The sequence below is a fragment of the Enoplosus armatus genome, chromosome 6, assembly GCF_043641665.1.
Source record: "Enoplosus armatus isolate fEnoArm2 chromosome 6, fEnoArm2.hap1, whole genome shotgun sequence".
NCBI classification, from domain to species: Eukaryota; Metazoa; Chordata; class Actinopteri; order Centrarchiformes; family Enoplosidae; genus Enoplosus; species Enoplosus armatus.
In genome coordinates this window covers 27,394,047-27,417,561 of record NC_092185.1, presented here as the reverse complement: position 1 = coordinate 27,417,561, position 23,515 = coordinate 27,394,047, and the positions used below count along the sequence as shown (strand labels likewise).

At 43.8% G+C, this 23,515-nt stretch overlaps 1 protein-coding gene across 1 annotated transcript in view; it reads left to right on the top strand.

The window, feature by feature from the left end:
- The window catches only part of enc2 (ectodermal-neural cortex 2), a 47,330-nt gene that overhangs the window by 5,613 nt on the left and 18,202 nt on the right, over positions 1-23,515 (top strand). The window contains exons 2-4 of the mRNA XM_070907200.1: positions 16,315-16,546; positions 16,750-16,855; positions 22,835-23,080. Coding sequence (XP_070763301.1) covers positions 16,365-16,546; positions 16,750-16,855; positions 22,835-23,080 — 534 coding nt within the window. The 5' untranslated portion in view covers positions 16,315-16,364. The remainder of the gene's footprint in view (positions 1-16,314; positions 16,547-16,749; positions 16,856-22,834; positions 23,081-23,515) is intronic.

Genomic DNA, 23,515 nt, shown 5'->3' with positions numbered 1-23,515 from the left:
CGCACCAAACTGTCTTGAACAAAACTATTTTGTGAAGTCATGTAACGTTACTGTTACACTCCTATCAATGTTATAATGTATAGGCAGAATGGGCTAAGATGCTCACACATTAGCTTCCACTCAACTGACAAGGTATGAAAATAGCTACAAGGTTTGCTAGCTAACTTACATAGCAAACAGATGTGATAAGCATGAGTGACATGATGGTTGTCACAGGAGAGTAAAATATGGGGACGTTGTTTATTTACTTTCCAGCATTGCACTCAACAGGGCAACGCTCAACAGACTCAAACCATCACCGCACCGTCATCTGCTGAGCTGCAGAATGAATGGAAGAGATGCTCTGATGCTTAACGTTACTGACTGCACTGACAAACTATAGCTGGCTAGCTAACTTGCTAACATAGCAAACAGATGTGATAAGCATGAGTGACATGATGGTTGTGAAGGACAGGGTTATATTAGAGGGTAACTCTAGTTGAAATCTATTATCAGATCTATTTGTTTCAAATACCGTATTGTAAGCACACCACCATAACAGTAAAGATGAATCACCTAATCCACATCATTTTTAGGGCTGTCCCCATCCAAAGATTTTTGTAGTCGGCTAGTAGTCATTAGTTCAAGCTATTAGTCGTCTAGTTGTCACACGTTGATGAGATTAATTTCATTATTTAAATATATATCAGAAAATGGTTTGAGTTCCAGGGCGGAAAAAGAACGTTATAAGTAACATTGTTAACACTGTGGTACTTTACAGAGAAATACAAAACCGTAATAATGAGTTGCCTGGTAACGACAATGGTAACAGCAAAAGCAATTATTATTCTGCTTTTTAAAAGTAATTATTCTGAATGTGTTGGAACAACCAGCAAGGAGACTGAACATTTGGTTAATTTATTTCAACACAGTATGACATTACAGTCTCGTTTTTCAAAATACAGGAATAAATACCTTCTCAGAAACAAATACTCACAGACTTACCGATCAACACGATGGGTGATGTATACTTACAAATCAATCCAACAATAACTGTGTGGTTGACTGAGGTGGGTTTCTTGCCTGGTTTGGCTCCTGGCTAGGGCTGACCACGTCGTAACCCCTGCTCAGGCCTCCGCTGGCTAATACCTGACCTGCCTCTCACTCCTCTCCCACTTCACACCTCTCCTGTCCCCGCCATGTCTTTGTCGTCCCTGGAGTCAGAGTCCTGGTCGGAGCCGCTGTAAATAACCTTGGTACTGTATTCCCTGTCGTCAAACTCTCCTCCATCTGTCTCGGTGGCTGTGTTCTGTCCCAGTTCGGCCATGTTCACTGGGGGGCTGCTGAGCCCAGTTCCATTGCCCATTCTCCTGGCTCCGGTTCTGGTGCCCATCTGGTGCCGCTCCCCACCAGCATTCCCTGCTGGGTCCCCTCGCCCCACGCCTGAAAACCTCATCCCAGCTGTCCAAAGCTCCTGTGTTCCATGGGAACAAGCCATCGAGGCTTTTGTCATATGGCTAGAGTTGGGTATCATTTCAATTTCATAGGTTCCGATTCCAATTCTGATTCTGCTCATTGAATCTGATTCTTATTGAATCATGGTTACGATTCCAATATTTTTCAGCTGTTTCTGATGTGCCATGACAGGAAAAGTCTAGAGGCTAAAGTCAATGGCTATTGCTGTGAATAACCAGATAGCAATAATGCATAGTAAAGGAATATAACCCCTTCACCACAAATCATCCACTTTCTCCTTACTTATCTTTGAAAGAGTTTCTGTACTAGTGGGGGTCTCTGGGGAAGAACCGGAGGTGGAGGGGTGCTCTCTCAACTCGTATCTAAGGAAAATATACATTAGCATGATTTGTAGACATCATTCGTTTACCTTCTATATAAAAGGTGAATGTTACTGTGTAGCTAATGTTAACGTTAGCTGTATTCCGGGGCGACCACAACACATCAAACACGGTGCATTCCTTCAGATTCACGCCGTGTTGAAGTATATGCTTCATCATATTTGAGGCGCTTCCCCTCTTGCACAAAACGTCCTTACTGCAGGTGTTGCATTTTGCTGCGTTGTTATCTTTTGTTAGTAACGTTAAGCCAAACTTTTGAGCCTTTGCTGTGGTCAGCCATGGGCCCGGATGTAAACAGAAGTGTCTCTTCTCACATGCTTTGTTGACGTACTGCATAACAAATCACGTGACATTAGGTCTGTGTAGCAGGTCCTGGCAGATAAGTGCAACTTTTATGGACTGTAAAAAGCTCACTGCATATGCAAAAGTCAGGAACCCATTAGCAGCATTGAAATTCACACGTCTTTTCGAATCCATGGTTCTTGAAAATATGGAATTGGCATGACGTGACATGAAACGCACAAACTGCGACGAACCAGCCAATGGAAACTTGGTCGACTAAGCCCAAACTATTTTACTGTCTCCAGCCACGTTTTCAATAATATGTCAGTCCACGTGTTCTCTTTGTTTACCATCTTATTTTGTGATTAATTATCTGTTGTATCATCGCTGCTAAAGGTATCACAGAATGACTTGACCTTAATTAAGTGGCCAATGCACCCCTTCTGTCACTTTCAGTTTCTTTCCCTCTATGCTGGTGTATCTGTGCATTCAAGAGACCATAATTAAGGTCAAGTCATTCTGTGATACCTTTAGACAAGCTGATACCCAGGTACCTGATTGATTCTGCAATCCATTTTAATTCATATTTTCCTCTAATATGGTCAAAATAGTGTTTTATTCATTTTATTTTGGGAGTGTTGTTAAATGTACTATAATATAATAATAATAATAATGTAATGTACTTCAATGATTTGTCATGATTCACTGAAACTACTATAACCATTAAGGATTTGACAATATATAAACATTGTTTACATGATGAGAGACATGATGAGATGTGAAGGGTTGCAGGGTTGCTTAGGTTGGCCTGTCACCAAGATAAACTTGAGAGACTTTGTCTGTTGCACTGTGGTCAGGATACATGCACACACTGCTGAAAATAAGTCTGTCCTACTGAAGAATATTGAAATTTAATTTACAGCATCAGATCCATGCAGTAGTGCATTTTGTGCCATTCATCACTAAAAATGTGTTAACTCCCCAAATCAGTCAATTCATGCTTTGCGACCCACTAGCAGAAAATGTCCTTGCAGTGTTTCCCCTATATGCATTTTGTTTTTAAGAGTGGAGAGGGAATGAGAGGAGAGAGATGGAGAGGGCTCTGTCTTATCTTTTTAGAAACCAGCGTTATATTATTTTCTGTGCTCCGGACACTTCATATCCAGGTCACTTCACACCTGTGAATAAAGCATATAAAGGAGAAACTTTGCGCTCACCTAATGTCAGTACAACGATTATAACAACAAGCAGTGGGTTGACGTCAGCAGTGAAGCAATACAGATCACAGATCCAGGATTATCATTCAGTCCTGCAATTTCACGACAGTATTGCACAGTAATGTTACAGCAAATGCAATAATTTGATAGGAATACGCAAGGAAATGCATATCTGAAATATACAACATTTAGCAGATCCATCTTCATACAAAGATAGTAGGTGTTCCACGTGCACCTGTTATCTTCTTCCTGGAGATGGGCCTTAGTATGCAGAGGGCTACCGTGACAATCTCAAAGACACCTGACGGACTCCTTCACAGAGATATTTACAATGTTACATTTTGTTTGGATAGGAAGAAATGTCATAACTAAGTTATTTTATCATTGAAAATATCATTCCATTGAAGTAAATGTTTGATAATACAACAGTGAATAATTGGAAGAATGAATGACAGCTAGGTAGCCAAAGGCTTTTGATCTAATAGCTTGTTTGTCAAATTACATGTTAGAATGTTTAGATGTGTTAAATTGACTGGCTGATCAAAAGAAGAGAGAGAAGTGATGCTCTAGATACTGTATATACTTCTGTTGCCAGCATTTTAATTTTTTCTTCACCTTCGCCGCTACAACTCCATTCTAGGGTACACACTGCCTTGTTTATTGAGAAAGTGCAGTAGCGTTTACTTCAGACACTTTTTGACATTTTTAAAGGCAACTTGAATACAGTAATTACTCATCGAGGCCTGAAAAGGGTTTATAGAATAGCAAGAAACAAGAAACAAACAAGCAACAAACTAGAGAGAGTTTAAAGTTTAAGACTTACCCAGAAATGGGCCTCTTGTCATTGAGCTGTCTGTTCAAACTTGCTCCCTTTCTCATTCAGAAATTCACACACACTCACCAAGTGGCCCCGGGCAACAAGTCCAGTGGTGCAGCTATGCTAGCTGTGGGTAAACAAGCTCATGCCTACTGACTACCAGCCTCTTTACAAGGCCTCAGTCTATTCAGCTGCTCTGTTGATATTCCACTGGTGAGCTGTGCTACTGCAAGACAGGATGGTATGTGTGTGTGTTAGAGAAGAGTTTAAGATAAAGATAAATTTATACTTAACCTTTCCTGAAAATTACCAACTTTTTGGCCGGTAAAAATATGCTTGGCCGGTGGATTTTTTCATCCCTTGGCCAGTGAGTCAAAAAGTGAATTTCGGACTTTCAATCCTGGTCTGTTCCTGGTCTCTTGGACACCTATCAGGCTCACATATATACTGTAGTATATACTGTAGTGTAAAGCTCTGGTCCGTCATATGCATATGAATATACATTTACAACCTCATCAGTGTCAAAACTTGCCTTGGGATCCATACCTCTTATTGATAAACTGGCACTAACTTTGCTGCTCTCCCTTTTTGTTACGCCACGTCCAATTCGTCTTTTTTGATGCAGAAGTAAAACTCTCAGACCAGAAGTTACTGTAGTGTGTATATGTATGTATGCATGTTTTTTTTCTTTTTATTTTCCTACACATTAAATCACTGGAGGCTCCAACCTGCATGTTCTTGAAGCAACTTTAGAGTAGGAAAACATCTTTCCCATTGTTTGACTATGTCATCTGTGGGTCACCCTTCAGGTAAAACCTGTGTAAGGAAAATACCAAACGATGAGCAGCTGGTCTGCAATTTCATTCAGGTGATCTATTCATGATATAGCAATTTCTGTTTTCCCCCCTTATACCCCTTACTACTTTAGAATATGTGCGCATGTGCCGACCGTGCATGCAGCCTGTTACAGTCGCTCCCGTTTCTTTTCTTATTTTTTCTTACTTTTCTCCTTTATTCCTTATTTAACTCAGAACGTTTTAAAGTACTGACTTTTGAAGTTGCGCCCTCTCCAAACATGCTGGTGGAGAGAGTTCTGGTACTTTTTTTCACTCTGGAATTACTTTCATTCAAATATCGGACAGTCGCGCAACAACTTCTGGGCCGCATTGTTTACTCCAGAGATCAGCTGATCGCTCTGAAGCTGGCCGGCTTGGAGACAAGAACATTGGAGATCCCCGCTGAAATCTGGAGAAAAACACACAGAGGATGCAGAGGAGGAACGAAGCAACGAGGGAAGAGAGGTGGGTAGAGACAACAGAGGCTTATGGAGAAATGGAGATATAAGCCGTGTCTCCCCTCTCTCATCATGGGCAATATGAGATCGCTGGCAAACAAGATGGATGAGCTAACGGCGCTGGCCAGGAGTCAGAGGGAGTACTGGGAGTGTAGTTTAATGTGCTTTACGGAGACATGGCTGCACCAGAACATTCCAATGACGACGTATCCATCGACGGCTTTCAGACTATCCAGGCCGACAGGGATTGCACTGGGAGCGGTAAACGTAAAGGAGGGGGGTTTGCCATTCTCGTTAACCACAGGTGGTGCAATCCTTCCACATCACCATCAAGGATCGTGTCTGTTGCCCGGACATTGAATTGTTGGCGGTTGGACTCAGGCCATACTATTTGCCCAGGGAATTCTCACATAACGTTGTTGTGATTGTTTACATCCCTCCCTCTGCCAACCTGGCGTTGGCGTGTGACGTCATTCACTCCGCAATGGCCCGTTTACAGACTCAAATGCATTCGGGTGACACTTCCCACCTTCACTCAGTATGTGAGCTGTCCTACTAGAGAGGAGAGGACCCTGGACTTGCTGTATGCTAACGTGAAGGATACATAGCACAGCTCCCCTCCCCTCCCCCCTCTGGGTAGGTCAGACCACAACCTAGTGCACCTCAACCCCTGTTATGTGCCTCTGGTGAAGAGCCAGTCTGCAACCATAAGGACAGTGAGGAGATGGTCGGAGGAAGGTTATGAGACACTTCAGGGATGTTTTGAGGTGACTGACTGGTACTCACTCTGTGAGCCCATCAATGTCCTCTCCATGCGGCTCACAGAGTGAGTGCCTGCCAGTCAGTCACCTCAAAACATGCATGTGCATCACGGACTACATCAACTTCTGTGTGGACTCCACTGTCCCAGCAAGGACTGTTCATTGTTATTCAAATAACAAGCCATGGATGACAAAGGACATCAAGGCCATCCTGAATGCAAAGAAGAGGGCTTTCAGAGCTGGCAACGGGGAGGAGGTGAGAACGATCCAGGGGGAACTGAAGGTAAAGATCAGGGAGGCTAAGGAGAAGTACAGGAGGAAGCTGGAGTGGAAACTCCAGCAGAACAACATCAGAGAGGTCTGGAGTGGAATGAGGACCATCACGGGTTACAGGCCAACCAACAGCAGAGGAGTTGAAGGCGGTGTGGACCGGGCCAATGAACTGAATCTGTTTTTCAACAGATTTGACACTGTGGGCTCTGCCCCCCTCCACCTCCCCCTCCTGCTCCTCTCTGCCCCCCACCCCCTTGTGGGAGCTTTCCTCTCACCTCGTTCCCCAGTCCCCAGGCTGACGGCACTCTTCAACCTGACGACTCCACCCCTCCCCACCGGTCACCTCTACAGTGTGCTTCACTGATGGTGTCAGCCCCAGGGTGCTTAAAGCCTGTGCCCCCCAGCTATGTGGAGTACTTCACCATGTCTTCAACATGAGCCTGAGTCTTCAGAGGGTCCCCATGCTCGTTCCTGTGCCGAAGACGCACAGTGGCTCCAAGGACTACAGACCCGTGGCACTGACCTCCCACATCATGAAGACTCTGGAGAGACTCGTCCTGGTGCAGCTCCGGCCCATGGTCAAGCCACACTTGGACCCCCTTCAGTTCCACCATCATCTACCTGCTCAACCGTGTCTACGCAAATAGAGCAGGTCTAGACCGACTCTTTATAATGTAATTACAGAGACCCAACAGTTCCCATGTATGTATTGATGCTTTCTACGCTTGAATGGGAGCACCAGTACTGTACAATTTCCCCCTGGGTTCAATAAAGGATTTCTGATTCTGATTGTTATATACAGTGCATTGAATATTCCCTAAATCTGTTTGTGGTCATTAGTCCCGTGTAGCAGTACAGGGATGCAGAGCCCCCACCTCCTTATTGAATGCCTGTGCCTCGGTCAGCAATCTCTGTCACCGCAAGTTGGAATGAAGTCCTGAAACCCTTTATTATTCCTTTTGTTTAGTCATCTCTGCCTGCCCCCTCCCATCATGCATCATCAGCCAGTTTACTAGTGCAGCAGTGTCTCTCGTATAAAGGGCCTTCTGATGGTTTACCTTTACACATCTGTCCTTTTTAGAGATTTGGGACAAAATTCACCTGCCCAATCCCAATCACATGCAAGTATGAGGCAAACTAAGTTTAAATCATTCATGAAGCAAAATCAGAATCAGAAACTGTTTATTGCCAAGTAACATACATTACAAGGAATTTGCTGTGGTCTGAAGGTGCTATTGTTTTGATAACAAATAAGTAGAATATAAAAGCTAAAATAAGAATAAAAATAAAAATAAGATAAGATAAATAACAACAGTGCAGTGACCAGAATAAAGTAAAGTGTCCAGTAGGGGGTGGGTGCGTTAATGTAACGCAGTGGGGACAGGGGTGATGTACGTTAATATAACGTATAGCTTGTGTTTGTGTTCTGGGGGGGGGGCGGGGGGGGGGGTCAGTGACAGTTTGTCAGGTTGACTGCAGAGGGGAAGAAACTGTTTTTGTGGCGGGAGGTTTTGGTCCTGATGGACCGCAGCCTCCTGCCAGAGGGAGAGGGGAGGGGGTCGAACAGATGGTGTCCGGGGTGGGAGGGGTCGGCAGCGATCTTCCCTGCTCTCCTCAGGGTCCTGGAGGAGTACAGGTCCTGAAGAGATGGAAGGTTGCAGCCGATCACCCTCTCTGCAGAGCGGATGATACGCTGCAGTCTACGTCTGTCCTTGGTGGAGGCAGCAGCGTACTAGACGGTGATGAAGGAGGTGAGGATGGACTCTATGATGGCAGTGTAGAAGTGAACCAGCATTTTTTGTGGCAGGTTAAACTTCCTCAGCTGCCTCAGGAAGTACATCCTCTGTTGGGCTTTCTTGATGAGGGAGCTGATGTTCAGCTCCCACCGGAGGTCCTGGCTGATGATGGAGCCCAGGAAACGGAAGGACTCCACAGTGTCCACTGGAGAGTCACACAGGGTGATGGGGGCGGGTGGGGCTGCGCTCTTCCTAAAGTCAACAACCATCTCCACTGTCTTTGAAGCGTTAAGCTCCAGGTTGTTGCTGTTGCACCAGGTCACCAGGTGGTCAATCTCCCACCTGTAGGCAGACTCATCCTCTCCAGAGATGAGTCCGATGAGGGTGGTGTCGTCCGCGAACTTCAGGAGCTTGACAGACTGGTGACTGGATGTGCAGCTGTTGGTGTAGAGGGAAAAGAGTAGGGGAGAAAGAACGCAGCCGGTGCTGATCGTCCGCGAATCTGAGCCGTGTTTCCCCAGCTTCACGTGCTGCTTCCTGTCAGACAGGAAATCTGTGATCCACCTGCAGGTGGGGTCAGGCACGTTCAGCTGGGAGAGCTTGTCCTGAAGAAGAGCCGGGACGATCGTGTTGAAGGCAGAGCTGAAGTCCACAAACAGGATCCTGGCGTAGGATCCTGCGGAGTCCAGGTGCTGGAGGATGAAGTGTAGAGCCAGGTTGACGGCGTCGTCTACAGACCTGTTGGCTCTGTAGGCGAACTGCAGGGGGTCCAGCAGAGAGTCTGTGATGGATTTGAGGTGGGACAGGACCAGCGTTCAAATGATTTCATGACCACAGAGGTCAGGGCGACGGGTCTGTAGTCATTTAATCCTGTGGGCCCTGGTTTTTTGGGGACGGGGATGATGGTGGAGGCCTTGAAGCAGGCTGGCACGTGGCATGTCTCCAGTGAGGTGTTGAAGATGTCCGTGAACACCGGAGACAGCTGATCGGCGCAGCGCTTCAGGCAGGATGGGGAGATGGAGTCTGGTCCAGCAGCTTTACGCGGGTTTTGTCTCTTGAAGAGTCTGTTCACATCTCTTTCAAGGACAGACAGAGGTGTCGATGCTGGAGGAGTGGGGGGCGCTGTGGGGGGCAGCTGTGGTGGTAGGAGGTGTGAGAGTTCAGCCCCAGGTGTGATGAGGGGGTTGGGGCTGTTGGGCTGGAGCTGGTGGGTGATGGTGTGGGGGATGGTGTCAGGACTGTCCCATTGTCTTTCAAAGCGACAGTAGAAGTCGTTGAAGCTGTTGGCGAGGCGTCGGTCGCTAGCAGAGTTGGGGGCTCTTGGCTTGTAGTTGGTGACCTGCCTGAGCCCCCTCCACACAGAAGCAGAGTCGTTGGAGGAGAACTGGTCTTGTAGTCTCTCTGAGTACAGTCGTTTAGCTTCCCTCACCGCCTTGCTAAACTTGTACTTGGCTTCCTTAAACTCTGCTCTGTTGCCACTCTTAAACGCCTCTTCCTTTTCCAACCTCAGCTGTCGCAGTCTTGCTGTGAACCAGGGTTTGTCGTTGTTGTAACTCACCCTGGTCCGAGTTGGTACGCAGCAGTCCTCACAGAAGCTGATATATGAAGTCACAGCCTCTGTGTACTCATCCAGACTGTTGGTAGCAGTCCTGAAAACATCCCAGTCAGTACAGTCCAAACACGCCTTCAGGTTCTCTGCAGCTTTACTGGTCCACTTCTTCGAAGTTCTCACAACAGGGTTAGAAAGTTTTAATTTCTGCCTGTATGTGGGAATCAGGTGGACCATGTCGTGGTCAGAGTGTCCCAGTGCAGTGCGGGTGACGGCGTGAAAAGCGTTACTGACTGTGGTGTAACAGTGATCCAGAGTGTTCCCCTCCCTGGTGGGGCATTTAATAAACTGTTTGTATTTTGGGAGTTCGTGTCTGAGGTTACCTTTGTTAAAGTCACCGAGGACAATAACTAAGGAGTCTGGGTTGGTCTGCTCCGTTTCCAGTATCTGGTCGGCGAGTGCGCGTTGTGCGTCCTGCACGTTGGCCTCCGGTGGAATGTAAACACCGACCAGAATGAATGAAGCGAACTCACACGGGCAGTAGTAGGATTTACAGTTTATGAAAAAAGTTTCCAGGGAAGGAGAGCAATGCCGTCGGATCACTGTCACGTCGTTACACCAGCTGCTGTTGATGTAGAAACAAATACCTCCACCCTTTGTTTTGCCGGAGAGGTGCGCGTCGCGGTCCGCACGGAGAAGCTGGAATCCGTCCAGCTGCAGCGCCGCGTCGGGAGTTCTTTCCCCCAGCCATGTCTCCGTGAAGCACAAAACAGCAGATGAATAAAAGTCCTTGTTTCTCCTCATCAGCAGCTGGAGTTCGTCCATCTTATTCCCCAGTGAGTACACGTTAGAGAGAAATATTCCGGGTAGCAGTGTGCGTTGTCCTCGCCGGCGAAGACGCACGAGCGCACCGGCACGTTTCCCTCTACGTCGACGTAGAGCTGCAAAGGTGAGAGCACCTTTGACCAGAATGTCCCATAAAACAGTTAAAGGTGCAAGAAATTCGGGAAACAAATCCACTGGAGATGTTCCCCTGATGTTCATGAGCTCTTCTCTGGTGAAAGAGCTCCGTGAACCAAAACAAAAAACATTGTTTACAAACAAAACAAGGCAAAACAATGCGCTCCAACAGACCGAGGCAGCCATCCGTGGCGCCATCTTGGATTATAAACAATATAAAAAATGATAAAATTGAGCTGCTCACATGTGGGGATTTGCTCGTTATGTCTCTTTCATATGGTTGTAATATAGTTTTGTACTGTTGGTTTGACGCAACAAGATATTCGAAGACGTCGCCATTTTTCAGTATTAACTGACATTTTATAACATTAGTTGAAGCCCTAACTGTTCTGTTTTATATGTATTTATGTATGTATGTATGTATGAGCATGTGAGCATTTACTTCCTGTAAAGAGAACCGGAGCATGATCCCTCTCAGACAATGATGCCTATCAGTGTTATTTATCTACAATTTAGTATTGTTTCAGCTCAGAAGGATTTTAACTATTTTAACTGTATTAGTTTTGAGAGGATTTTTCTAATATTTTACTTTCAAATTACCCAGAAAAATAAGCCTACTGTCACACCAACAGTAGTAAACATGGGCATTGATGCACTGGCTAACCTTTGGCCTGTTCTCAAGGAGGATGAACTTTAAACTGAAATGCTGCTGTCTGGGCATTTTTTTTTTACCTTAGTTCCTGGTTCAGTGTCATTCAACTAAATTTGGTATGTTTAAGGGCACTATATGGGCACAGATCCTTGTAAATAAAAAAACTTGTAGGGCATAAGCAATCTGGCAACAATAGCCATGTTATGTGGAATTGGTGTTTAAATTAAGTTTTCTAACCAACTATAAGACTAAGCTACTGTACAGAAGACCAAGATAAAGACAGAGGGAGAGTGGGAGCAGGGAAACAACAGACACTTTACTTCTCTGTGGTTTATTATGTGTGTGGAACTAATGTTTCCGACTGGTGTGTGTTTGAAAGGTGATCATCACCTCTTATCTGCAAGAGCAGTCTGATGTGAATGGGTTGAATGTGTGTAAAACTTTGGCTTTTTATCAGGGTTTGTGTATGAAAATAGTATTAATAAAGGCTTTGTATTGTTATTTAACACACAAACACTGTGCATCACAATTCACTATGGATCACTTGAATACGAAGATGATGTGTAATGTTACTCTCTGTTGTGTAACTACATATAGTTACATAAAGTACACGTGTTAGGAAACTACCACAGACCACTAACTGTCCATAAGGATCGCTGTCAGTTCTGACTGACCTCCTCTCAAAGCTCTAACCATTCATAGTGCCTACCTCTAGATACAGCTTGATACCGGCAAGAGCTGCTCGTCCTTCTTTCTTAGGTAACGACAAACGTTAAAAGATGATTGGTTCTGTGATGCGTCAGAATTGTTACTATTTACCAGCTCCTCCTCTGGTAGGCCATGCAACTAATAAAGGGAGTTGCTGCTCTCTATATACTCTGTATACTTCCATATACTCACACACAGACATGCACACTGAGCATCGTCTTGTCTGCCATCAACAACATTTTGTGTGTGTGTGTGTGTGTGTATGTGTGTGTGTGCCTGCCCACAGTGAACTGTGTGAATGTGCATGTGCTCATGCATCTCATCTTTTGTTGTTAATACAACACAATCCAGTCACGTTGAGGTTCTTGTCAAGCCTGCATTGTGATCTGTGAAACACACACACTAAACACCAAACACTCTGTGACTGATCTATTGTGGCTCTGGTCTAAAACAGCATGTCAGCAAATGTAGATGGATACACGTGCACGTTCACACACACTCACGGACCCAAACAAAAGCAGTGTTGAGGCTGCTGAAACAGCATTTCTTCAATCCATGGTGTGTAGTTAAAGTGTGCGTTAATTCATCTGCCTGTGAAGATGTGTAACAACATGTCACCGTGTCTCCTATAGTTTCTTTTACCATGGATGTGGGAGAATGCTGCATGACTTTAGTTGGTATGGTCTGCTTATACTGTTGTCTTAATACTTCCATTTAGTCCATTTAGTTTTTGCTGTAAAATCAGATTTTCTCATTTTTAACTGGTAGATTTCACAACTGGTAATACTAAATACCACCCAATTGAACCAGGCCAGTAACATCTCCAAGGAATTGGATGTGCATATTGCTGATCTATTGTAAGGATCTGCTGGCCTGAAGGGTGTAAGTGCTGTGGTGAAACATATGAATATATTAATGAAGGACTCTGTAATAGGGCTGATTTCAAACCAGTATTAGGACATCCAGGACTTTAGAATTGTGGGATGTAATGAACAACACAACCTGATATGAATGATTGGTATTAATTAAGCAGTGGTGGACTGCCATGATTTAGGTTTATAGTTAGGTGTAGTTATTTTGAAAAACGGTAACACACAGATAGCAGAAGGGGAGGATGAATAGGGATGTTTATAGAAGCACATTGCATTCACCAAAGGAAAAATAGAGACTGTATCTTGTAATAATGAGCTACAACCTCATAATTATGAAAATATCTCGTAATTAATTCTTCTTCTGAGATAATAAGAATTAATGAATAGATTTGAACCGTGTAATTATGAGAAAAGGGGTGGTTATCAGTCATCGCTATTTGAGAAGATAGAGGCATGATAGCGTTACCTGATTTCATTTGCTTGTATCTTCTTCTTGATTTGAGACATTGGGAGATATTATGTCACAGAGTAATGTGGATGGTATTATTATTATTGTGATATTCTATGCCTTGAGTGAATCACCTATCAGCACAAGCAGAACAATTAGTATATCACTGTGCAGACACCTAAAATTGTTGGAATTGTACAGGTGGATTAAATCACTCTGTTCAGAGTCGCTCTGTTTGTTTAGAAGCCGCAAAATCACTACAGGATGTTTCATTTATACAAAGTTATACATCAGAAATACATCACTGCTATCAACATTTGTGACCTCCTATCTAAATACACTGCTCAAAAAAATTAAAGGAACACTTTGAAAACACATCAGATCTCAATGGGGAAAAAATCATGCAGGATATCTATACTGATATGGACTGTGTAATGTGTTAGGAACGAAAGGATGCCACATCGTTTGATGGAAATGAAAATTATCAACCTACAGAGGGCTGAATTCAAAGACACTCGAAAATCAAAGTGAAAAAATTATGCGGCAGGCTAATCCATTTTGCTGAAATTCCATTGCAGCAACTCAGAATGGTAGTCAGTACTGTGTATTGCCCCCACGTGCTTGTAAGCATGCCTGACAACGTCGGGGCATGCTCCTTATGAGATTACGGATGGTGTCCTGGGGTATCTCCTCCCAGATCTGGACCAGGGCATCACTGAGCTCCTGGACAGTCTGAGGTGCAACCTGGCGGCGTTGGATGGACCGAAACATAATGTCCCAGAGGTGTTCTATTGGATTCAGGTCAGGCGAGCGTGGGGGCCAGTCAATGGTATCAATTCCTTCCTCCTCCAGGAACTGCCTGCATACTCGCCACATGAGGCCGGGCATTGTCATGCACCAGGAGGAACCCAGGACCCACTACATCAGTGTAGGGCCTGACAATGGGTCCAAGGATTTCATCCCGATACTTAATGGCAGTCAGGGTGCCGTTGTCTAGCCTGTAGAGGTCTGTGCGTCCCTCCATGGATATGCCTCCCCAGACCACCACTGAGCCACCACCAAAGCGGTCATGCTGAAGGATGTTACAGGCAGCATAATGTTCTCCACGGCTTCTCCAGACCCTTTCACGTCTGTCACATGTGCTCAGGGTGAACCTGCTCTCATCTGTGAAAAGCACAGGGCGCCAGTGGGGGACTTGCCAATTCTGGTGTTCTATGGCAAATGCCAATCGAACTCCACGGTGCCGGGCAGTGAGCACAGGGCCCACTAGAGAACGTCGGGCCCTCAGGCCACCCTCATGAAGTCTGTTTCTGATTGTTTGGTCAGAGACATTCACACCAGTGGCCTGCTGGAGGTCATTTTGTAGGGCTCTGGCAGTGCTCATCCTGTTCCTGTTCCTACCGGTCCTGCTGATGGGTTAAGGACCTTCTGCGGCCCTGTCCAGCTCTCCTAGAGTAACTGCCTGTCTCCTGGAATCTCCTCCATGCTCTTGAGACTGTGCTGGGAGATACAGCAAACCTTCTGGCAATGGCACGTATTGATGTGCCATCCTGGAGGAGTTGGACTGCCTGTGCAACCTCTGTAGGGTCTAGGTATCGCCTGATGTTACCAGTAGTGACAATGACCCTAGCCAAATGCAAAACTAGTGAAAAATAGTCAGAAAAGATGAGGAGGGAAAAATGTCAGTGGCCTCCACCTGGAAAACCATTCCTGTTTTGGGGGTCGTCTCATTGTTGCCCCTCTAGTGCACCTGTTGTTAATTTCATTAACACCAAAGCAGCTGAAACTGATTAACAACCCCCTCTGCAACTTAACTGACCAGATCAATATCCCAGAAGTTTAATTAACTTGATGCTATACTCTGATTAAAAAGTGTTCCTTTAATTTTTTTGAGCAATACAGCTGAATATCTTAATCAGGCCATGGTGTAACACCTGATTGTAATTGGAGATTTTCTCTCATAATTATGAGATATGGAAGTTGTAATTATGAGGCAATATTTTTTTTCTTTTGTGAATAGAGTGTGTATCCGTAGGTGTTAAACAATCATAGACAAAACAAATTATAACCTGAAAGTAATCTTAATATAAGGGCCTTAAATAATTCATACATAAAAATTAGTGAGTAAATTAATTGTACAGTAACTTAACTAACTTTTTTACATCTTCAAAACTAGAAGGGTGTTTTAATTTCATCATACTGTGTGAATGAACATGACATTGTCTTGCTTGAAGTTGGTATACTGTATCTCCAGCTGAATTCAATAGTGTAAAAGTTTACTGCCTACAAATACCATTCAAATACCATTCAATTTAGATATATAGATGTTCTTTAATGTCCACATAGGGAAATTCATTCACAGGTCTCTGGTGTCCTAGGATTCGTAGAAACTGATGATGAATCCTGGATACTGAGATGAGAAATGTTGAAGAGATGAAAAGACAAAGAATTCCATTCTAGATTTAAAAAAAGTTTAGTAATAGTAAAGAAGAAAGTAGATGGAGAGTCAAACTAGATTCAAAGGCGGTATAGGAAAGAGTTAGTACAAGCCAAAAACAGAGAAGAGGAGAGATTTGGGAAGATGGAAAAGAGAAATAAAGAGGTCAGACAGTTGTGAGTGTTTCTTCTTCTTGTGTTTGTTCCGTCTTGCTTGGAGTTTGAGAATTCATGGTGTCTCTCACAAAGGGGTACAGGACACCTTTAGTCTCAGAGCTCAGCTTCTTTTACTGTTATTGTTGTGTGTGTTGTTGGGATTACACCCTTTAATTTCCAGGTTTAATCATGCAAGTTAATGTGGTGTGCTTGTTGACCACATCTGAAATGTATACATTCATACATAAGGTATAATTGCTGTTGATCCAACAGTGTGACTTATTTTCCTTTTTTTTTGTCCATGTTGTTATTGAACAGTTGGAGAAATTGTTCCAAGTGACTTCCTGGAGGTGCCAAACGAAGCCGCCATGTCGGTGACTGTTCATGAGAATCGTAAATCCCGCACCAGCACAGGCTCCATGAACATCTCACTGTTCCACAAGCCTTCACATCCTGACAGTGTCCTGACCCACCTGAACACAATGAGGAAACAGTGCATGTTCACTGATGTCACTCTGTGGGCTGGGGATCGCTCCTTCCCATGCCACAGGTAAACATACGCTGACAACATTTGAACATTTTACTGGTAACTTTCAACAGACACAATCATCCCACTACCACAACAGAGAGCAACAACAACAAACTTTTCTAGAGAGTTTTTACATTCTCTTTGTGCTTTCATCTTTATAACCTCTGGATCTATGACCTTGACATTTTTGGTCACTGACAAAAAGCTGTGTTTGTGTCTTGCAGGGCTGTCTTGGCAGCGTGCAGTTGTTATTTTGAGGCAATGTTCAGCGGAGGGCTACGAGAAAGTCTGGACAGTGATGTCAATTTCAGAGACAGTATACACCCTGAGGTACTACCACTGTTACTGAAGACAATTATACTGTATATTTCCTATTGAACATGAAAGCTTCTGTGTGCTTCAAACAAAGTGCTGCAATATTAAATTGCATCAGAAAGGTCTTTGGATGAATGCATTCAAAGAGTTGTGTTTCTAACATTTTTATAAAACCAACCTGAAATCTATGTCTAGCAGCCTGTAAAACCAGTCTGGGTTTCAAGTGGTCTACAAATTCTGTCCTGTTTATATCGCTACACCTAGACTTTCCACTGTGCCGACAGTCACTTGTCCACTGTTTGCAAATGGGCCCAGTGCTTGGATTCTTTTATGACTTTATTAGACAGTTGAAAGTATAGAGATGACGGGAACTGAGGGGAGAAAGGAAGATGGAGAATGACATGTAACAAAGGTCCTTAGCCACACATGAACCAGGGATGTTGCAGTTGGAAAGGCGCTGTGGAAAGGTGTGCGGCTGATCATTTTTGGTGACATCATGGAACTCCCCTGAGTTCCAGTGGGTCCCATTCAATGAAATCCGTTGATTTGGATTCAAATCAAATCAAATCAGGTGTGATTTTGCGAGATCTGTCAGCATGTCCTTTGTTTCTCCACGTGGTGAGATTTAGGCTTTCATTTTTACATGTAGGCCTCTCTTTGTTCACTCATGTGGTGAGGGGCCAACCCCGCACATGTAACCAACTGTATCACAGCCATCACACACACACACACACACACACACACACACACACACACACACACAGAAACCAAAATGAAAACGGATGCATTCGTTGTGGTTTTCCACATATTCATGTTTTTCCTTTAACTTGTCACTCTATCAATCTGTATCTGTGATAGGGCTGGGGCGACTCATCAAAGTAATGGATTATGGAAATACGTTGATTTGCATAACGTGAGTTGGTGTGACGCAATTGCGGTGCTGTCTTGCTCTGCCATCTTGCCAAAGAGCTCTGGAATGCTTTCGCTTCAAGTGTTTTTTCACAGATTTCAGCTGTGATAAGCCATTTCCAATGAAGCCATTTTTCATTATTCAACAAAGTTCAAGGACTTGAGATTAAACACCTCACTGTGCATGTGGATCCTTGACTTCCTGATGAGCAGACCCCAGGTGGTACACGACTGTGTAGTCACTTTCAACTCCAACGCCATCATCAAGTTTCCGGACTACACAGCTGTGATGGGCCTGATCATAGATAATAATAGATAATAATGAAAGGAAGTTACCCACCCAAAACCCCATAATGACTGTGTCTGCCCCCCGACCACTTAAATTAATTCAACCAAAGTTAAACAGGAGAGGAGTCATTAATAAAAACTTAATAAAAATTAAGACCACTACTGCTATAGGCCAAAACAATAGGAAAATTAAGTGCGGACTGTTAAATATCAGATCTCTGTCATCTAAAGCTGTATTAGTAAACGAGCTAATATCAGAGAATCATATTGATCTACTGTGTCTGACAGAAACCTGGCTGTGTCATGAAGAGTATGTCAGCCTGAATGAATCCACTCCGCCCAGTCATACTAATACTCACATCCCTCGAGGCACTGGCCGAGGAGGTGGAGTTGCAGCCATCTTTGACTCAAGCCTGTTGATGAACTCTAGACCTAAACTAGATTATAACTAATTTGAAAGCCTCGTTATGAGTCTCTCACTCCCAATCTGGAAAACACTGAAGCCAGTCTTATTCGTTATAGTCTATCGCGCTCCAGGTCCATACTCTGAATTCTTATCTGAATTCTCAGAGTTTTTATCAGGTTTAGTCCTTAAAACAGACAAAGTCATTATCATAGGGGATTTTAATATTCATGTGGATGTTGATAAGGATAGCCTTGGTACTGCATTTACCTCTTTATTGGATTCGATTGGCTTCTGTCAGAGGGTACAGAAACCCACTCACTGTTTTAATCACACCCTCGACCTGGTTCTGACATATGGACTTGAAATTGAACATCTAACTGTCTTTCCACAGAATCCTTTGTTATCGGACCATTATTTAATAACTTTTGAATTCCTATTACTGGACTACACGCCATTAGGCAAAAAAGTCTACACCAGATATCTATCTGATAGTGCTGTAGCTAAATTTAAGGAAGTGATTCCATCGGCATTAAATTCAATGCCATGTCTCAATACAACTGAGGACTCCTATGCTAACCTTCGTCCCTCTCAAATAGACAATGTTGTTGACAGTGCTGCAGGCTCAATGCGATTGACACTTGACTCTATTGCCCCTCTTAAAAAGAAGATAATAAAACAAAGAAAGTCAGCTCCATGGTATAACACCCAAACCCGCAAATTAAAGCAAACAGTGCAGAAACTTGAAAGGAAATGGCGCTCCACCAAACTAGAGGAATCACGTTTAATTGGGCAAGATAGTCTTAGAACTTATAGGAAGGCCCTCTGTAAAGCCAGAGCAGCCTATTACTCAACATTAATAGAAGAGGACAAGAACAACCCCAGGTTTCTCTTCAGCACTGTAGCCAGGCTGACAGAGAGTCACAGCTCTATTGAGCCATGTATTCCTATAAGCCTCAGCAGTAATGACTTCATGAGCTTCTTTAATGATAAAATTGTAACTATTAGAGACAGAATTGATCACCTCCTGTCTTCAGGTGGTACCTTACCTTCAAACACAGGAATCTCAGAAATAGCTGTAAAACCTGATGTATATTTAGATTGCTTTTCTCCCATTGACCTTCACCAAATTACTAAAACTATCTCTTCATCTAAGCCATCAACTTGTCTCTTAGACCCCATCCCAACCTGGCTGCTCAAAGAGGTTTTACCTTTAGTCAGCACTTCTTTACTAGACATGATCAATCTGTCTTTATTAACAGGCTACGTACCACAGTCCTTTAAAGTTGCTGTAATTAAACCTCTTCTTAAAAAGACCACACTTGATCCAGAGGTTTTAGCCAACTATAGACCTATATCTAACCTCCCCTTTCTCTCCAAGATCCTTGAGAAAGCAGTCGCCAACCAGCTGTGTGACTTTCTACATGACAATAGATTGCTTGAGGACTTTCAGTCAGGTTTCAGAGCTCATCATAGCACAGAGACGGCACTGGTGAAAGTTACAAATGACCTTCTCACTGCATCAGACAAAGGACTTGTCTCTATACTTGTTTTGTTAGATCTTAGTGCTGCATTCGACACCATTGACCATCATATCCTATTACAGAGACTGGAACATTTAATTGGCATCAAAGGAACCGCACTAAGCTGGTTTAAGTCGTATTTATCAGATCGATCTCAGTTTGTACATGTTAACGATGAATCCTCCATGTACGCCAAAGTCAGTCATGGAGTTCCACAAGGTTCTGTGCTTGGACCAATACTATTCACCTTATATATGCTTCCTTTAGGGAATATTATTAGAAAACACTCCATACATTTTCATTGCTATGCAGATGATACCCAGCTATATTTATCGATCAAGCCAGAAGAACCTCATCAGTTAGCCAACCTCCAAGCATGCCTTAAGGACATAAAGACCTGGATGACCTGTAATTATCTGATGTTGAACTCAGACAAGACAGAAGTTATTGTTCTTGGCCCTGAACACCTCAGAAATACAATATCTAAGGATATTGTTACCCTAGATGGCATTGCCCTGGCCTCCAGCGCCACCGTGAGGAATCTCGGAGTTGTCTTTGATCAGGACATGTCCTTTAACTCCCACGTAAAACAAACTTCACGGACTGCCTTTTTTCACCTCCGTAATATTGCAAAAATCAGGAAGATCCTGTCTCAAACAGATGCAGAAAAATTAGTCCATGCATTTGTCACGTCTAGGCTGGATTATTGCAATTCCTTATTATCAGGCTGTCCCAATAAGTCCCTGAGGACTCTCCAGCTGATCCAGAATGCTGCAGCACGTGTACTGACAGGAACCAGGAAAAGAGATCATATTTCTCCTGTATTAGCTTCTCTGCACTGGCTCCCTGTAAAATCTAGAATAGAGTTAGAATAGAGTTTAAAATCCTTCTCCTCACCTACAAAGCTCTTACTGGTCAGGCACCATCATATCTTAAAGAGCTCATAGTGCCTTATTACCCCACTAGAGCACTCCGCTCCCAGAATGCAGGGCTGCTTGTGGTTCCTAGAGTCTCCAAAAACAGAACAGGAGCCAGAGCCTTCAGCTATCAAGCTCCTCTCCTGTGGAATCGGCTCCCAGTTTGGGTCCGGGAGGCAGACACACTCTCTACTTTTAAGAGTAGGCTTAAAACTTTGCTTTTTGATAACGCTTATAGTTAAGGGCTGGCTCAGGCCTGCCTGGACCAGCCCCCTAGTTATGCTGCTATAGGCCTACACTGCCGGGGGACTTCCCATGATGCACTGAGCTTTCCTCCTCTCCCTCTTCATCTTTGCACATTCATCACAGTCCAATGCATGTTACTAACTTTATTTCTTCCCCGGAGTTTCTTTGTGCTTTGTCGACTCGTAGGTCGCTGTGGATCGTGGTCCTGGTACGCCTGGGTGCTGCTGCCGCCATGGGCCTGCCTGACTCTCATCACTACAGTTATTATGTTTAGTCGTAGTTCTGTCACTATTAAAGCTCCTATTATTAATCTCAGCTAATATTACAGCTATTTCTACTGTTAGTGCTGCCATACATCTTTGCCTACCTATCTGTCTGTCTGTCTGTCTGTCTGTCTGTCTATCTGTGTCTCTATGTCTATCTCTCTGTCTCTGTCTCTCTCTCTCTCTCTCTCTCTCTCCCTAAAACCCAACCGGTCAAAGCAGATGACCGCCCACCTAGAGTCTGGTTCTGCTCAAGGTTTCTGCCTCTTAAAAGGAAGTTTTTCCTTGCCACTGTCGCCAAAGTGCTTGCTCATGGTGGGAACTGTTGGGTCTCTGTAATAACATTATAAAGAGTCGGTCTAGACCTGCTCTATTTTGTAAAGTGTCATGAGATGACTTTGTTGTGATTTGGCGCTATATAAATAAAATTGAATTGAATTGAATTGAAGTAGAGGACCTGACCCGCTGGTGTCAGGACAACCTACTCCTGAACGTCAGCAAGACTAAGGAGCTGATAGTGGACTTCGTGAAGAAGCAGGAAAGGAACTTCGTCCTCCTTAATATCAAAGGGTCCCAGATAGAGAGGAGAGAGAGAGAGACTGTTTAACCTCAGACACTTGAGGAAATTCCGGGTATCCCCTCAAATAATGAGGAATTTCTACCCCCGCACCACTGAGAGCATCCTGACAGGGAACATCATTGCCTGGTACAGAAACGGCACCGAACAGGCCCGAGGCCCTGTAAAGAGTGGTTTGTTCAGCTGAACGTACATTATCTACCCTGCCTAAAGGATATTTACACCACGCGCTGCAAGAATAAGGCTAGGAAAATCATTAAGGATCCCAACCACCCAGATAACTATTACTACTATAATGGTTCTGCTTGAGGTTTCTGCCTCTTAAAAGGAAGTTTTTCCTTGCCACTGTCGCCAAAGTGCTTGCTCATGGTGGGAACTGTTGGGTCTCTGTAATAACATTATAAAAAGTCCGTCTAGACCTGCTCTGTTTGTAAAGTGTCATGAGATGACTTTTGTTGTGATTTGACGGTATATAAATAAAAGTGAATTTCTCTCTGCTGTGGTTGGGAAGAAGGTACTGGACACGCCAAACCAACACTGAGAAGCTCAGGAAGAGCTTCTACCTTTCCTGCCTCTACCCCACTAGGATTTTATGATTACATGTGACAACTAAACTTGATTGATTGAGATTGATCATACATAATCATGTTTTAAAATAATCCTTTATTTAGATAAGATAATCCTTTATTGATCCCTCAGCGGGGAAACAACTTGTTGCCCCCCGCTCGTTTTTTTTTCTTAGTTGGAAATGTATGAGTAACTTGGCTATGTGATATGGTCAGATAACTTGCCTTAGAATTAGTCATTGTGTCATGTAGTTGTGCATACTATAATGTCAGTGGTTAACTCTAATTCTATGCTCTTCCAGGTCTTGGAGCTTCTGCTGGACTTTGCCTATTCTTCTCGAGTCATCATAAACGAGGAGAATGCTGAGTCATTGTTAGAGGCGGGCGACATGTTACAGTTTCATGACATCCGGGACGCAGCAGCAGAGTTTTTAGAAAAAAACCTGCACTCCTCCAACTGCCTGGGGATGATGCTGTTGTCAGACGCTCATCAGTGTAAAAGACTCTATGAGCTATCGTGGAGGATGTGTCTGTTACACTATGAGACGGTGAAGATGACTTGTTTTTTGACGTTTTTTGGCTTCTTGCATTAAATCATATACTGGTGTCCATCAATTTATACTTGCTTAATGGGGTCGGTGGGTCAGCCACATGTACTTTACATAGACTGCCAGCCAGTTTCTGAGTTGTGAACGTTTATTCTACAACTACTGGTTTGGTTGACCTTTCTCCTGTAGAAAAACATGGACTTAGTGTTGTCGATGTCACCTTAACGTTTCTGAAGGGACGGAATGGGCCTGAGGTGAGATGAGCAAGCAGTACCCACCACAACCAACTGTGATAGGCTGACAAATTTGTCTGATGTACTGCTTATCAAGCCTTGTAATGTCCTTAATACCACCAGGATTCATTGGGGAAAAAAACTGTAATTTGAAAGTGAAGTCGAGACTGAATAAACTTTATGAGAGGCACTTCACACAGAT